At 39.4% G+C, this 15,683-nt stretch overlaps 1 protein-coding gene across 15 annotated transcripts in view; it reads left to right on the top strand.

The window, feature by feature from the left end:
• AP-1gamma (adaptor protein complex 1, gamma subunit) overlaps positions 1 to 15,683 on the top strand; it is a 60,656-nt gene that overhangs the window by 18,982 nt on the left and 25,991 nt on the right. For 12 of the 15 annotated variants that reach the window (XM_073974429.1, XM_073974430.1, XM_073974428.1 and 9 more), the window contains exons 2-3: positions 6,956 to 7,442; positions 14,453 to 14,514. The exons of 1 other annotated variant lie outside the window; for it this stretch is intronic. In XM_073974429.1, the coding sequence (XP_073830530.1) occupies positions 7,426 to 7,442; positions 14,453 to 14,514 (79 nt within the window). In that variant the 5' untranslated portion in view covers positions 6,956 to 7,425. The remainder of the gene's footprint in view (positions 1 to 6,955; positions 7,443 to 14,452; positions 14,515 to 15,683) is intronic. 2 more of the 15 variants (XM_073974421.1, XM_073974420.1) reach the window with 1 other exon arrangement.

The raw sequence follows: 15,683 nt of genomic DNA, 5'->3' as shown, positions 1-15,683 counted from the left end.
AAACACTCATGTAAATTATGATTTCAGAAAGCATCTCTATTGAGAAGGAGAAAGTCGAGTATGTACAAGCTTGTGGATGATTGTTGAACTTCGAGATGAGTGGGTGTGCTTCCGCATTCTGAAGTAAGGGCACGTAGAGTTGGGCTGATAGGATACATTCTTCATGTATTCACATAATTCCCGAATTCGAATAATTCAGATAAATCTGCACCACTGTAAGGCTGCTGCTGAACTTTTACTCTCTGCTTGTGTGGAGGTTTGTGATATGGAGTCGGTTTTCTATAATAGTACGTTTATATATAACCGGATTTAACAAACCCACTCGGTTTCAAAAATCAGTTTCATTGCTTATATTTCCAATAAATCCTCATACAGAAGGTTAACCCTGCAAAAAGCTAACGGTACTAAATTGGGTATTTGGTTTATGTATAGAAGTGATTCTCTGTTCATCCAAATTGTACTAAATTTGGTACCATTTAGTACTTTTCGTACCCATAAGTACGAATTTCCAATACTACATCAATCCTAAATTCCAACAGTAATCTTAATTCCAAATTTCAAAATTCCAGCTCCATTCCTTTATCCAAATATCCAAAACTACCTAAAACCTACAATCCAACATTAATCATAATTTCAAATCTCACGATTCCAGGTCTACCCGTTCGCCTAAACCCAAATTCGACCAAAATTAGTACGATTTTGTACTTTTCGTATCCATAAGTACGAATTCCCAAAACTACCTCAAACCTACAATCCAACAGCAGTCTTAAGTCCAAATCCCAGGTTTCCAGCTCCATCTATTCACCCAAATCGAAATTGTGCCAAATTTGGTTCCATTTTGTACTTTTCGTATTCATAAGTACGAATTTCCAAAACTACTTCAAACCTAAAATCCAACAGTACTCTTAATTCCAAAATTCAGAATTCCAGCTCTATCCGATCGCCTAACTACAAATTGTACCAAATTTAGTACTTTCCGCACACATGTGTAAATCCTTCCAAAACCACTTCCTTATGTCAACCGTACTTTTTAACCTTGATTAGCACTCCATATTTTATCCTTTAATTCCAGCTCTATCCGTTGACACAAATCCAAATTGTACCAAATTTAGTACCTTTTTGTACTTTTCGTATCCAAAAGTAGGAATTTCCAACACTACCCAACAGTAATCTTAATTCCAAATTTCAGGATTCAAGCTCTATCCGTTCACCCAAATCCAAATTGTACCAAATTTGGTACTATTTATTACTTTTTGTACCCATAAGCACGCATACATTAATCCTAAATTCCAACAGTAATCGTAATTGCAAATCTCAGGATTCCTGCTCTATCCGTTCACCCAAATTGTACCAAATTTAGCACTATTTGGTACTTTTCGTACCCACTATTTGGTACTTTTAGCACTATTTGGTACTTTTCGAATTTTCAAAACTACCTCAATCCGACACTCCAACTGTAATCTCAATTCCAAATTTCAAAATTCCTGCTCTAGCCGTTCGCCCAAATTCAAATTGTACCAAATTTAGTACTTTTTGTACCCACAAGATAAGTGATCCTCATCTCAAATTACCGAACTCTAGCTCTACCGGTTCCGCCAAGTACAAAGTAAACAATTTAAAACAAATTGCCACATTTCTGTTAATGAATTAACTGTTGGGATGTCAACAATATTAAACAAATACAAAATTGGCCAAAATGGAGAATTTGTTGGACCATTCCCTTTTGTCCAATTATTTGAACGCAACTGTATCTGTCCACTTTGATTAAATTTTGAATTTGCGGCAGAATTTGGTCTAGAAATAAGTGTCCCAAATTATATTGAAATCGGTCGAGATTTGGATATATGTATGTAGCTCCCATATATATTTTTTTCATTTCATTTATTTATTGACTTTTACTACTTTTTGACTTTTTTTATTGACTTTTTTATTTGACTCATTAACAGTGGTATAGGGTATCATATAGACGGCCTTGCCCGACTATGACTCTTTCCGTACAAACAAACGTTTGGTTTCATAACGGCCTAAGTAAATATGGTGGTAATGCATTAAAAACTACCTCAGATTTATGTAGTATACAAAATGCTACACTAATATTCACTTAACTCTCGAATATCTCAATTCACAACAGTTGCGTTTGCTTTTCACTAGCTTTGAAGCGAAGCAGACGTGCCCATATTTGGAATATGTGACATGTAAATTGTAAATCTCAATTAGAAATTGTATCCGTATCCGAATGCTGGCCCGAGCTGTTGTAAAATGCGTTTTAAATATACAAATATTGAAATAAAATTGAATGAATTAGAAGTCTTTCATACTACAGTTGGGTCTTGATTATTGAAGTTTTATAAAGTTTTTATAGTTTTTTTATATACAACTTATATACGATTTCAATAGTTCACAGGAACAGATATAGATAAAGAACAGACGTAGTTCGTTAATGGAAGGCTCATAAATCATCCACAATATGTACACACAGAAAAAAAGACCTCTCTAACATATGTCCCAAACATATTTTGCAGCAAACATATATTTGTTTGCAAATAGTCCCAAACATAACATATGTTTGGGTCCTGCAAACAAATATATGTTTGGGTGCAAACAAATTATATCTTTGGGTGCAAAAAAATTATATATTTAGGTGCAAACAAATACAAACCCAAAAGCCACACATGCACCAGTGGGCGCTTACTGATAGTAATGGAGCGAAAATTTGAATGTAAAACACATTGAAATGTATGCTCACTTGCTCTCAGTAAGCGCTCACTGGCTACCTCATACACATACACACATTTATAAATGGTGGTGGCTTATTGAAAGGCATAAAAAAAGGCAACAAAAGACACATAGGAATATAAAAAATTCCAAAACTTAGTCCCAATTTACATTGGGCGAGTTTACTTGCAGCAATTGTCATTTTGTAGGAGAGAGAGGTGAGGCATATGGTAACCCTTTGCCTCTCAGCACCCTCTCTCACCTACAAACTGACAATTGCCGCAAGTAAACTCGCCTAATGTAAATTGGGACATACATAACAGACTTTAATAAAGGAAAAAAATTAATGAAATAACTTATAAAAAGTCGCACTTTTAAAAAGAAAAAAAATATTAGAAACATTGTTGAACGCTTCTCAAAAGCACAATTTCTTTAAGAAAAGTCAAAACACAGATTTATTCACTTACTTTACCGTCTTTACTCAACTATTGTCTTTAGAACACTGAAGAAAAAAGTCCAACATAACACCATTTTTTTTCTTTTCCTCTTCGCTTGCTAAGTTGTTGTTAATGTGTTAACAAAACACACCAGAGAAGTGCGCAAGTAGCTGATTTTGACACTCATAAGCCACATGCTAAAAAACAAGCGCATGTGCGGCTTGCTACTCTAAAAAATAAATGCAAGTGTTAATTGCCGTTCTCAAAATATGTACGAGAGTGGCTAGGCACTCAGAAAATAAGTTATTTAAAAATGGATATTTTTTGACACTTGCGTATGCTTTGCCAAGTAGTTTTAAATGCGCAATAACATTTTCTGTCTTACTTTCTTGCTCATTGCAAATCAAGTATTGTTTTCAACCCTTGTAATTCAACCGATTTTCTCGTGCTCTCCGAGAGAGTGAGAGCTAAGATCATTTTCTAACACTGATTTTCAAACGTTAAAAGAACATGCAAAAGCACACATAACATTCCAAGCAAATATAGAAAAGCATACACAAACAAAACAACAACAAATAAAATTACAATTGTTTATTTTTGTAGTGTTGTGTGTGTGCTTCTACTTGATAAGCCAATTGTCAAACTATCTACGATTGCGAGTTTTGTATACAGTGCAAAATACGATGGACACTTGTTTTACTTACTACGCACAAGCAACGGTCTTGATGCGTCGTAAGTATTTTTTGTGGTGGTGGAAAAAATACCGAGTGCAAGAAAACACATGCGTTAAAAAAGCAAAAGACCCAAAAAACTTTTGCGTGTTCAATTGGCTTACGGGTGCAAGTAACTCATTGATGATCTCTGAAACACACGTGTTTTACGCATATACATCACAAAACATCTGGGTCTCCTATTACACCATGCACACAGCTCTTTATTATAAACCAACATTCCACAGCTGCGAGAGCCCTGATGTTACTCTCTATGACAAAAATTCTCTCCACCCATAAAAATATGTTCTAACATAAAAAAAATATGCTGGTACCCAAACATATAAAATTACAAAATGTTGCAAACATATATTTGTTTGGACCCAAACAAATTATGCTTGAATCCAAACATATATTTGTTTGCTATCAGTCCCAAAAAAAATATTTGTTTGGATCCAAACATATTTCTAACTTATATTTTTCTGCGTGTAGTAGTTCGATAATTTATGGAAGACATATTGAAAGTATTCTATCTAAAGAAGACACCTTTGCTGAAGGGCTTGTACATGTAGGAAGAAGATCATCCATCTATATGTAGTTCGTTGATGGAAGACCGCTAGATCGGTCACAATATTTAGACGGTCAACTATTTATTGAGTACATAATGGAAGTTTTTTATACCCTCCACCATAGGATGGGGGTATATTAAGTTTGTCACTACGTTGGTAACTACTCGAAATAATCATTGTAGACCCCACAAAGTATATATATACTTGATCAGCGTGCAATTCTACATCGATATAGCCATGTCCGTCCGTCTGTGGAAATCACTCTAGCGTCCGAACGAATTGACGTAGGTTTATGAAACTTTGGGAAAATATATTATATGTACGTAGGTCTTTTGGTATTGAAAGCGGGCTATGTAGGTCCACGCTTTCGTATAGCCCCCATACAAAATGACGCGTGACGCGTCGTCGTTTTAAGGAATTTTTAAGATATTTGTCCCATTTTACCACCGAATTGGTTGTAATTTGGTACTTTGTGTCTCCAGAGGCCAAAAAACATTCCTACCAAAGTTGGGTTATATAGGTCCACGTTTTGGTATAGCCCCCATATAAGGCCCCATATAAAGTACGCGTCATTTTAATATATTTTGCATGTATTAGACCCATTTGACCACCGAATTGGTTGTAATTTGCTACTTTGTGTCTCCAGAGGCCAAAAAACATTCCTACCAAAGTTGGGTTATATAGGTCCACGTTTTGGTATAGCCCCCATATAAGGCCCCATATAAAGTACGCGTCATTTTAATATATTTTGCATGTATTAGACCCATTTGACCACCGAATTGGTTGTAATTTGGTACTTTGTGTCTCCAGAGGCCAAAAAATATTCCTACCAAAGTTGGGTTATATAGGTCCACGTTTTGGTATAGCCTCCATATAAGGCACCATATAAAGTACGCGTCATTTTAATATATTTTGCATGTATTAGACCCATTTGACCACCGAATTGGTTGTAATTTGGTACTTTTTGTCTTCAGAGGCCAGAAAACATTCCTACCAAAGTTGGGTTATATAGGTCCACGTTTTGGTATAGCCCCCACATAAGGCCCCTTATAAAGTACGCGTCATTTTAATATATTTTGAATGTATCAGACCCATTTGACCAAAGAATCGGTTGTAACTTTGTATTTGTATTTCCAGAGGCTAAGAAAATTTCTACCATAAAATGTTTATATAGGTCCACGTGTTGATATAGCCCCCATAATACGATATCTCCCGATTTTTGATATTATGAAGGTTTTATCCTCATTATCACACCGAGATGACTGAAATTTGGTATTTAGTCTTCTTTAGGCTTATAAAACTTTCCCCCACAAATTGGTAGGTATTGGTGCACGCCATCATATAGCCCCCATAGAACGGTACCTTCCGAATTTCGGTTTTTTGAAGGTTGTGGTCACATTAATCCACCGAAATGGCTGAAATTTGTGGTGGAGGGTATAAAAAGTTCGGCAAGGCCGAACTTAACGCTTTTCTTACTTGTTCTTTCTTTTTTTTTTTGTATAGGCCACCTTTGTTGCAGAAGGAAGATTTTGCTTCTATAGATAAAACATCCTCTATAATTAATTAGATTCTATAAATATAAGAATTTCTTTAGGACCCTGTAACGGTGTTGTACAGATATGACGACATTAAAATGTTTTCTATAGAAGGATGACGGTAGATGGGTCTTCAGCAGGTAGAACACATTCTGCACGCCTCCTACAGATAAAATACGTTCTATAGATCTCCTATACGTTTATAGATTATCATCTGTACGTAGGGTATTATGAGATGTTTTACTAAGATGCTTCGAAACCAAATTCATTCGAACTCTTACCAAACTGTGGAACATTTTATTTGATTAAAAAAATCAAATTTTTGCTTTATAACAATACATATTTAAGTCTTATTTGGTATATTATAAATGTATACATTTCTCCTGAGGCCATGTTTATATTATAGCCTTTTTCAGGGTAAAACTTCTTTATGAGAATTTATTTGAAACTTAAGCAATGGAATTGACATGTGAAACCCAGTCTGTTTGTTAAATCCGGTTATATATAAACTTACTATAAAAGTCTTTCATGATATCCGATCTCCTATTCTTAGAAGCCCTTGTTGTGTGATTTTTATCGAATAATTGAACATCAATTTTTGAATTTAACATTTTACAATTAGGCACAGTGGCACGTATGCTCGTCATTTTTATATTCAACACCATTTATCTTTGTAATGCCTCTTCCAATTGAGAAAGTGAGAGTAAGAATAACAGTCGTAAATAGCTCGAATAAGTTAAACCTTTCAGACACAATACATTCGCAACAAGAAGCAAATAATGTATTTTGAGACCTGAATAAGATCATGCATGCAGGCGTCAGCCAGTTCATTGACTAAGCTTAAAATAATTTATCTCCGCAGTTATTGGTGAACGCCAAGACCGCAATCTCCCCCTCACTTCAACGTTGAATAATAGCTGCATGAGGAGGTTATGTGCTGGGCTTTTAACTATAAATTTATTTAAATTTTTTGTTGTTATTGTAAATAGAAATAGAATACAAAAAGAGTGCAAAACAAACGGAATAAAGCAACATACAAAACAAACAATAAAAACACAGTCAAATATACAAGCCGCCACTTGAAAAAGTGGCAAAACAAAACAAAAACTACTAACCAAGCAGCAACAAACAATACTTAAAGCAAAGCATCCCCTTCAGCAAATAAAGTGATTCATCCAAAAAGCTTAACCACCGTAACCGTATTGTTGTTATAGTCGTCGATCGACATTGCATCGTCATTATCATAGTTAAAAAAAATAGGCAAAATACAAAATTGTCATAATCATCATCAACAGCCGCAGCCACCTTAATTCTACACCTTCGACAACATTGGCTGACCATATTTGTTGTTATCGTCATCGTATCCACAACCATCATCGATATCGCCGTACTCTAATTGTCAGCAGCAGCATTGGATTGCAAGTAAAAATACCACAGAAACAAATATCAGCCGACCAATATGAATTCAGAGTCTGGGTAATATGTCTTGTCTTTACCTTACCTTTCATTTGTTATTTCTATTTTTCATGATCTTTTAATAAACATAGTGTCGAGATATCTGTGACTTTGTAGAATTATTTATTTTATAAAAATTATCACCTTTAGTTTATTTCTTATCTTAAAGTTTATAAATATTGATAAATTTGTCATTGATAGCACAAGTTTACAAAACTATGAGGAAGAATTTTTGGAAACTATCTTTATAAACTGTATTTGAAATGAGGAGCTGTTGCGGAGCAATTTTTGATATTTAGTGTTCATGTCTACACCTCTCCTCTCTCTCTCTCTCCATTAAACAACAACAAGCAAGGAAATTTGTCTAATATAAATGTAGAATTAGTTCAGATGGGCGTTTATAGCCTCCACCGTAGTATGGAAGGTATATTAAGTTTGTATTTCCGTTTGTAACGCATTGAAATCCGCAAATGTCCGCTTGATCGTCTGTTGTAAACACTCCATAATAATTGAGCTGGAACGTTATATTTATGTACCCGAGTGTCTTTTTTCCATAGGCTGATCAAGTTCGAATATGGGCTATATCGGCCTATGTTTTGGTATAGCCCCCATATACCGGTACCTCCCTATTTTCGGTATTTTGAGGATTTTAGCTACATTTGTTGACCGAACTTCCCGCAATTTAACATTTGAGATTCTCCGTGGTCACAAAACTTCTCCACTAAAAATGTTCCACATAGGTCCGTGTTTTGGTATAGCCTCCATATAACGGTACCGTCCGATTTTCGGTATTTTGAGGATTTTAGCTACATTTGTTGACCGAACTTTCTGTATTTTGACATTCCCTGTGGTCACAAATTTTCTCCACCAAAAATTGTCAATATAGGTCCATGTATAGCCCCCATATACTCGTTCCTCCCGATTTTCGGTATTTTTAGGTTTTTAGCTAAATTTTTTTAAATGAAATAACTGCAGTTTGACTTTCCCGACGTCACAAAACTTCTCGACCAACATTTTTCAACATAGGTCTATGTATTAGTATAGCCTCCATATAACGGTACCTCTCGATTTCCGAACATTCTGTAATTTGCTATTTGAGGTTCCCAGTGGTCACAAAACTTATTCACCAAAATTTTTCAACATAGACGATTTTCGGTATTTTGAGAATTTTAGATACAAAGTGAACACCTACTAACCTATGCCGTCTACGAGCCAGGGCTGGACAATGACACAGGATGTGCTCGATCGTCTCTAACTCCTCCTCATTCTCACAGATTTGATGGTATGGACCCTGATATAGCAGTGTCCAGGAATGATTCACGTCGTTACTCTAACTTTAGCATTACTCAGGTTCAACAGAGAGTTCGTTCTTTTGACTGACAGAGACGGCCATATGGATCTTGCCACATTGCACCTAGGTTAATTATGCCACAATTCACTGGCTCTTTCGTCAGAGAACGTTTCAATTTTTTGAAAGAAATTACAAATGTGTGGTTTGATAGAGTCAGCGATAGCTAGATCTGTAGACTGCGATCCTCGTCTAGCTAATTCATCTGCTCTTTCATTACCCAGATAGCCGCGGTGTCCTGGTACCCAGCATAGCCGGAAGCCGTTAGTTAGCGTTTCCAGGGCTGATCTGCACTTAAGGACGACATCGGATTTGATGTTGCAGGATTTGATGGCTTTAAGAGCCGCTTGACTATCCACAAAGATAGTCACCGATTTCTGCATCCAAACTTTTTATCAATTCCGCTGCCTTCCAAATCACGAAGATTTCAGCCTGGAAGACACTACAGTTGCTGTCTAGCCTGTAGGTGTACTCAAGAGATAGCTCTTCACAGTAGACGCGAGCCCCGGTACCTTCCTCCATCTTGGAACCGTCTGTATAAAAAGCCAGACCGTCCAGTTACTGCGGTTCCAGTCGTCTCTACTAGGTATAACGACGTCTATATCGTCAAATCTCAGGACTGGTGATATATAGTCGCTCAGTTTTCCGTTCAGGAAACATCCATACCCATAGGCACAACCGCGCCAGAGATCCTGTTCATGCAGCCGTAGGGCACTGCGAGTTGCCTGACACTTAATGCTGAGACTCAGTGGTTTTAAGTTCAGCATTGCGTTCAGAGCAGCCTGTGGTGTGCTCCTGGTGGCTTCAGTTATGAGAATCGAGGCAGCTCTTTGTACCTTGTCAAGCCTAGCGGATGTCGATATTTGGCACAGTGAGTGCCACCAAACAAGAGAACCATAGGATAAGATGGGTCTAACCACGGTATTATACAACCAGTGTATAATCAATGGGTTTAGACCCCAACTAATAGAATTCTTACATGAATAAAGTGCAATCAATCCTCTCTTCGCCCTTTCCTCAGCATTCCTGTTCCATCGCAATTGACAGTCCAGGATTGTGCCAAGGTACTTTGCCTCGGGCGAGAGCTGAAGCTGCACTCCATCCAGTGTTGGTGGTACAAATACGCCGAGCTTACGCTTTCTCGTGAACATTACCAGTTCTGCCTTGGTTAGGTTTACTCCAAGGCCATTGGCCTTAGCCCAGCGCGACAGCGTCGATAATGCTCCTTGCATAAGCTCCGAAATGGTTGACGGAAACTTACCGGATATCAGTAGTACAACGTCGTCCGCGTAGGCAACAACTTTTATACCTTGATTGTCCATATCAGTCAAAATATTGTTTATAACAAGTAGCCACAGTAACGGTGTTTTCTAATTTTTGTCTCCCCAATGCTGGAGTTTGTAATTCTGCTTTCTAGCATATTATTTATCCAGCAAGTTAGAGGTTCAGGTGTGTTAACTTTCTTAAGTGAGAGTTTTATGGACTCAAGTTCTACGTTGTTAAAAGCTCCTTCTATGTCCAGAAAGGCAGCCAAGGTAAAGTTTAAGTTTTCCATATTCCTCTCAATGAAGCCAACCACCTCATGCAAGGCAGACTCCACAGATTTGCCTTTAATATAGGCGTGTTGTGAGCTGCTTATAGAGGCGGTGTCTACATGGCTCCTTATCTCCAAATCGATCAGTCTTTCGAGAGTCTTAAGGAGAAAGGATGATAAACTGATGGGACTGTAGTTCTTTGGTGCAGAGTGACTAGGTTTTCCCGCTTTGGGAATGTAAGTAACTTTTACTTCTTTCCACAGACCCGGTACATATGAGAGAGTCAAACACGCCCTATAGATCTCCTCCAGAATTTGATATAAACGTGGCCTCAAAAGGCATGTATACGGATGACAGCAGCGTGGCCATCCCCGTACCATGCTCCAGCCTAACCGTGCACATGTCACCGTTGCTGTAATTAGATAGAAATATTAGATTTAAGCTCTTTTTACCTACTATACAAGTCCTCACCTTGTCCCCCTCGGACGCGGCGAAGATGTCGAAATTGGCATTGCTTAGTCCAGAAACCTTTTTCTTATAGATATAAGGCTCCTGGACTAAGACAATGTCCACTTCAGAGGTCGTGAGGGACAAGAGTAGTTCAGCGGCGGCGGCTTTGCAATGATGCAGATTAATCTGCAAGATGCCGCTTCCCTACCCTTACTGAGTTTCGTGGGGTGGACTCAGTCGAAACCGAACCCATCCTGAACCGAAATTCGGTTTTCCCTCACGTTCTCTAAGATATAACTCCCCACGGGGGTCAACCGCCACTCTTGCAACCAAACCACCATCCTCGTTACAGGGTGCTATACTTATTACAGTCCAGCCCGACGTAGTGAGGTTAAGATTTTGCAATCTCAGCATTTTCAGCAGAAGCTCCTTATCCACACTAGGTGGGGGAATCCACGCTGAAAGAATCTTCCTGGACGGAATATCCGATAGGGAGACCGCCGCAAGATCAGCTCCTTCCCACAGAGCGCCAAAGCCCTCAACTGTCCGAACAAGAAAATCTCGTGACTTCTTGTTCAGACAGTTAATAACCTTGACACCCTTTCGTAAGAAGGCGCTGCCAAATTGTCGGTTTTCCTGATCTTCCGGTCCAGAAACTATGGCAGACCGAAGACCAGTTTAAAAAAGCAACCAGTGACTGTCGCTGATTCTACCATTTGGGTCAGCTCTGTCGATGATTGCCAAATGCAGGTCTTTATAATCTGCCACTGTAACCGGTCTACTGTACGGCTTCTTGCGTCCTTAAACGTGCGCCTTGGGGTTAACTTTTCCAGAGGAGGCGGATGCCTTCTCTGTACTCAGTTGCTTCCCCTTGGTTGTACGATCAACAGCCGCCGCATACGAGGTTGATGGTTCAAGCAGCTGAGAAGTCATCGTCTTCTTAGGTGAAGACTGTGGACCCTCGGAGGAACGAACGCGCTTCACTGATTTATGCTGCGGGGCATTGTTCGTTCCTCCAGAAGACAATGTTTCCTTAGCTGGCCTAACCATCTTCCTTTTGAGACCAGCATTTCCAGCCGCTTCACCCTTGCCTTTCGGAGCAGAATCGGGTTTTGAGGCAGAGTCCTTTACCGGTCGGTCATCACTAGGGGTGCCCGTAGGTTTGGGCGTGCATTCATTAGCCTTTTCCTTTACCTGTCGGTTCGGGTTAAGCTTCTGAACAGGTTTCGGCGCAGCACATTTGCCAGAGGCAGTAGGCTTAGCCGGCTCCACTACTTTATCCGGGAGGAAGATCCTTTCCACCTGGAGCTCGCGATGAAATTCACGCGGGTAAGTTCTCTCGAACTTCCTTATGAATTTCAGCCTACCCCTGATGAATGCAAGTTCGCATCTCTCCCTACGAACTTGTGGAGATAGGATACAGCACGTTTGTAGTGCTTCGCATCCGATGCTTCTCGTGCAGATGCAACTTTCGAGTCGCTGCCCGTTGTCGGGGTCTCGTTAGATTCCCCGTCGTCGGACATCGTTTCAGTTGCAGCCTGCCTTTGAAGTCTATTGTCGGCAAGTGCCGACACAGGACCAGTCGGAATCAAACTTGCATCCGGTTGGGTATCAGGAATCGCACTCCCTTTGTTAGAGTCACAGCAATCTTCCTATGTATACTTGGCTGGGATCACCGTGGTGTCCAGCTCATCGTCAGTCAGGGTCAGATTGTGTAACAATTCCTCCGGGAGTGTGTCCTCACTATGCTCATCCGGTACAAACCTATCCAGTTGGTCGAGGAGTTCCCTACTTTGCCTCTCTAAACTGTCATGAATAGTTCTGAGGGTCCCGTGAAGGTCGTCCCCGACCACAAACGCGGTCCTGTCTGCCGTAACCTGGCTTTCAGCAGCCCAGGCTAAATCATGTTCCATTTGAATTGCCGGGTCTTCATCTATTTTGGGTGTTGGAATTGATGCACTTGTAACAGGTACAGCTGTAGGTGCCAAGGCATCCACACCTAACACAGCCGGATCACAATCATTTGATCTCGACGACACATGGCTTGTGGTCACACCAACGCTTGCCGCCGGTACTGGGTTATTAACTCACGGTGCAGCGAGTTAATTTACTTTATTTTATTTCTTCTGTTCTTTCTACCCATTTTAGTTAATTTATTTAAGGGAACTACCACGATCCACGAGGGCTCCGAATACCCCCAGGGTCTCCACGATGTGCGGTGTCGGGTCCGGCTTTGGTTGCCCAAGGACGGCTCCGACTCCACACATTGCAGTGACCCCCTTCCCCTCCGCCACCCGGGAAGACGCGTCTGGTAGGAGAATGGCAAACTCCCCCAGGAGCAAGTTTGAAACGTTAGATAATCAATTATATGTGTGGAGTGAAACAGGGAGTTTCCGAAGGTATGGTGATATCTCCGGAGCTGTTTAACATGTACCTCTACTGTATTGCGCCCACTCCAAACGGCATTGAGATCGTAACTTAGGCGGATGAATTGTACGATCTTGACGTCAGGTACCCTCCCTGATGTCATTTGTGAAAGGCTCCTATTTTACTAATCTAACCTCCTTTTGCTACGCGATTGGCCCAACCATCTTGACTCTCTTACTGCCTATGGGAATTTCTAGAACAAATTTTCCCTCTGCTTTACACTTTATAGAATTGATCTCCTTTAACGATGTCGTTCGGTTTAGGGGTAGGTTCGTTCCACGAATTTCCTGACTCCTTGAAGTGTTCGTTACTCTTAGGTACTCTTCCTTCACTCCTTGAAGTGTTCGAAACTCGTGGGTCTTCTCCTTTGCGTAATCTTTCCCAAACTCCTTGAACTCTTGGTGCTCGTCCTAAGCGTAATGCCTCCTTTCGTGTAAAACATCTAAGACTCCTTGAAGTCTTCGAAAACTCTTGTGTCTTCTCCTTCACGTGATCCTTCCCAAACTCCTTGAAGTGTTCCAGACTCGTGGTCTTTCCCTTCGCGCAATTCTTCCCAGACTCCTTGAAGTGTTTGCAACTTTACTTTGCGCAATCCCCATTCGTGTAAACCAGCTCAGACTCCTTGAAGTGTCCGAAACTCTTGGGTTGCCAACTTATCCAGGTCGAAGAACTTATCCAGGTCTCCCACTAAGCCTATGTTACACATCGAAATATTTCTCCCAAACCTAGATCTGGACTACATCGGTCAATTCCTTCCGATACCTCCCATGCAAAAGTTGTAACATTTTTGGGGCTTAATCCAGTCTAAGGCCACTTAAACTACTAATTACCCGGTAAAAGTTTTTTGGGAAGTCCAAACTCCCGATATGGACCCTGAAATTTCAGAGTGTCTAGCAAATATTAGGGCCACTTCTTTTTATATTTGCTGCACAAAGGTTCAACATTTTAAACTTATGTGTCTTTTCATAGCCATAGGGTGGTAGTGTTTATCTGTCGGCCTAGTCGACTAATTCTTTTTTATACTTCTTAATATAGTTTTACTAATGTCTCGACACTTATGTATGAACAAAATCAGTATACATTTGCATGTGTGAAAATTCTACAAAATACTAATCCAATACTTTCTCTTTTCCCCTCTTTTAATTTTATTTGTGTTATCACGTGCCTATGCTACATTTATGCTTTGTTTGGGTTACGTGATATCCTTTACCCACCACCCTCTCTAACCTTTATCCCATATGTTCATTCCCGCTTTTTTGTCATATTTGCAGATTCAATCCGGCCTTTAATATGGCCACAATACGACAAGCCTTCTCAGAGGCTGTGGAAAGAGGTAAGTCAACAGATGTAAATAATTACAACAAAATCATTCTTTTATTTAACTTTCATTCCGACAGTCTGGCTTAAAGCATTGTGTCAATATTTTGTATGTCTGTATTTTGGCATCATCTTTCTGTGTTTTACCTCCTCAGCAACATATCTTTTACCCCGTTTTTTTTTCCTCTTCCACACCGGCTAATTGAGCAATGTTGGCATTAATTAACACTTAAATTGTGGATTTTAAATATACGTTTGAGTTTCACGTACACATTCAGACATACAGTACCTCAGATAGACAACAATTTAGTTTATTTTTTGTTCGCTTTTGATGTCTAAAGAAGAACCCCAGTCAGATGCAGAAAAGACGTTGAACAACGAGTACGACATAGACAGACAGCAGTGTAAAAAATGGCGCATACATAAATCTTAAAAGAGGAAAACACATCCACCCACTCGCCATCAAAGACATTTTACTTTTGGATGTTGTTGTTTTTGTTTTTAACTGATATTAAAACCGACAATTGCCTGGTGCTGCTATTTTTGCAGCTTGCACTTAATATTGACTGAATGGATTAGGTATTGCATATTACGATACCTGAATAATTGGTGGGTAATTCAAAATTGATACATAATTTGATAATATTGAAATCAATTCTACATTTGGATACACGTAAATTTAGAAGGTAAATCCGCAAAATTCGACCTACATATGTAAAATCTACTTAGGTCACAGACAGGAGCAAACCAAAATCCAGATAAATAAGAAATCCAATTCTCAAAGTCACGCATTAAACTCCACTGAAACGTATTGGAAATTTACAAAGGCACCAACCGACCTCAACATTTATAACTACTTAAGTGGAAAAAGAACCAAACCGATGTGAGAGGAGCTCTTAAACTTCCCTTCGTCCAAATTTTGTATGGGTAGTACCCGAAGGAGTGGACCGATATTGTCCATATTCGAACCCGATCTGGAAGGAATAATGGTTAGGTTAGGTTAAAGGACGTGCAGCAGCCACTCCACTCGGAGACCTTATGGTCCATTGTGTTCATCCTATAGTGTGGGTTGGAGAAAAGAAAATAATTAAATTGCATAGAAGGTATCGAGGGAAGAATTAAGAATAATTAAGTAAATAAGAATAATTAAGTAAGTGCTATGGATTGAAAGACAATTGAGAAATT

This window comes from Musca autumnalis, unplaced genomic scaffold (genome assembly GCF_047663935.1).
Source record: "Musca autumnalis isolate F117 unplaced genomic scaffold, ASM4766393v1 scaffold_3, whole genome shotgun sequence".
Lineage (NCBI taxonomy): Eukaryota > Metazoa > Arthropoda > Insecta > Diptera > Muscidae > Musca > Musca autumnalis.
Note: the sequence above shows the minus strand (reverse complement) of the source record. Positions and strands in the feature narration are given on the sequence as shown.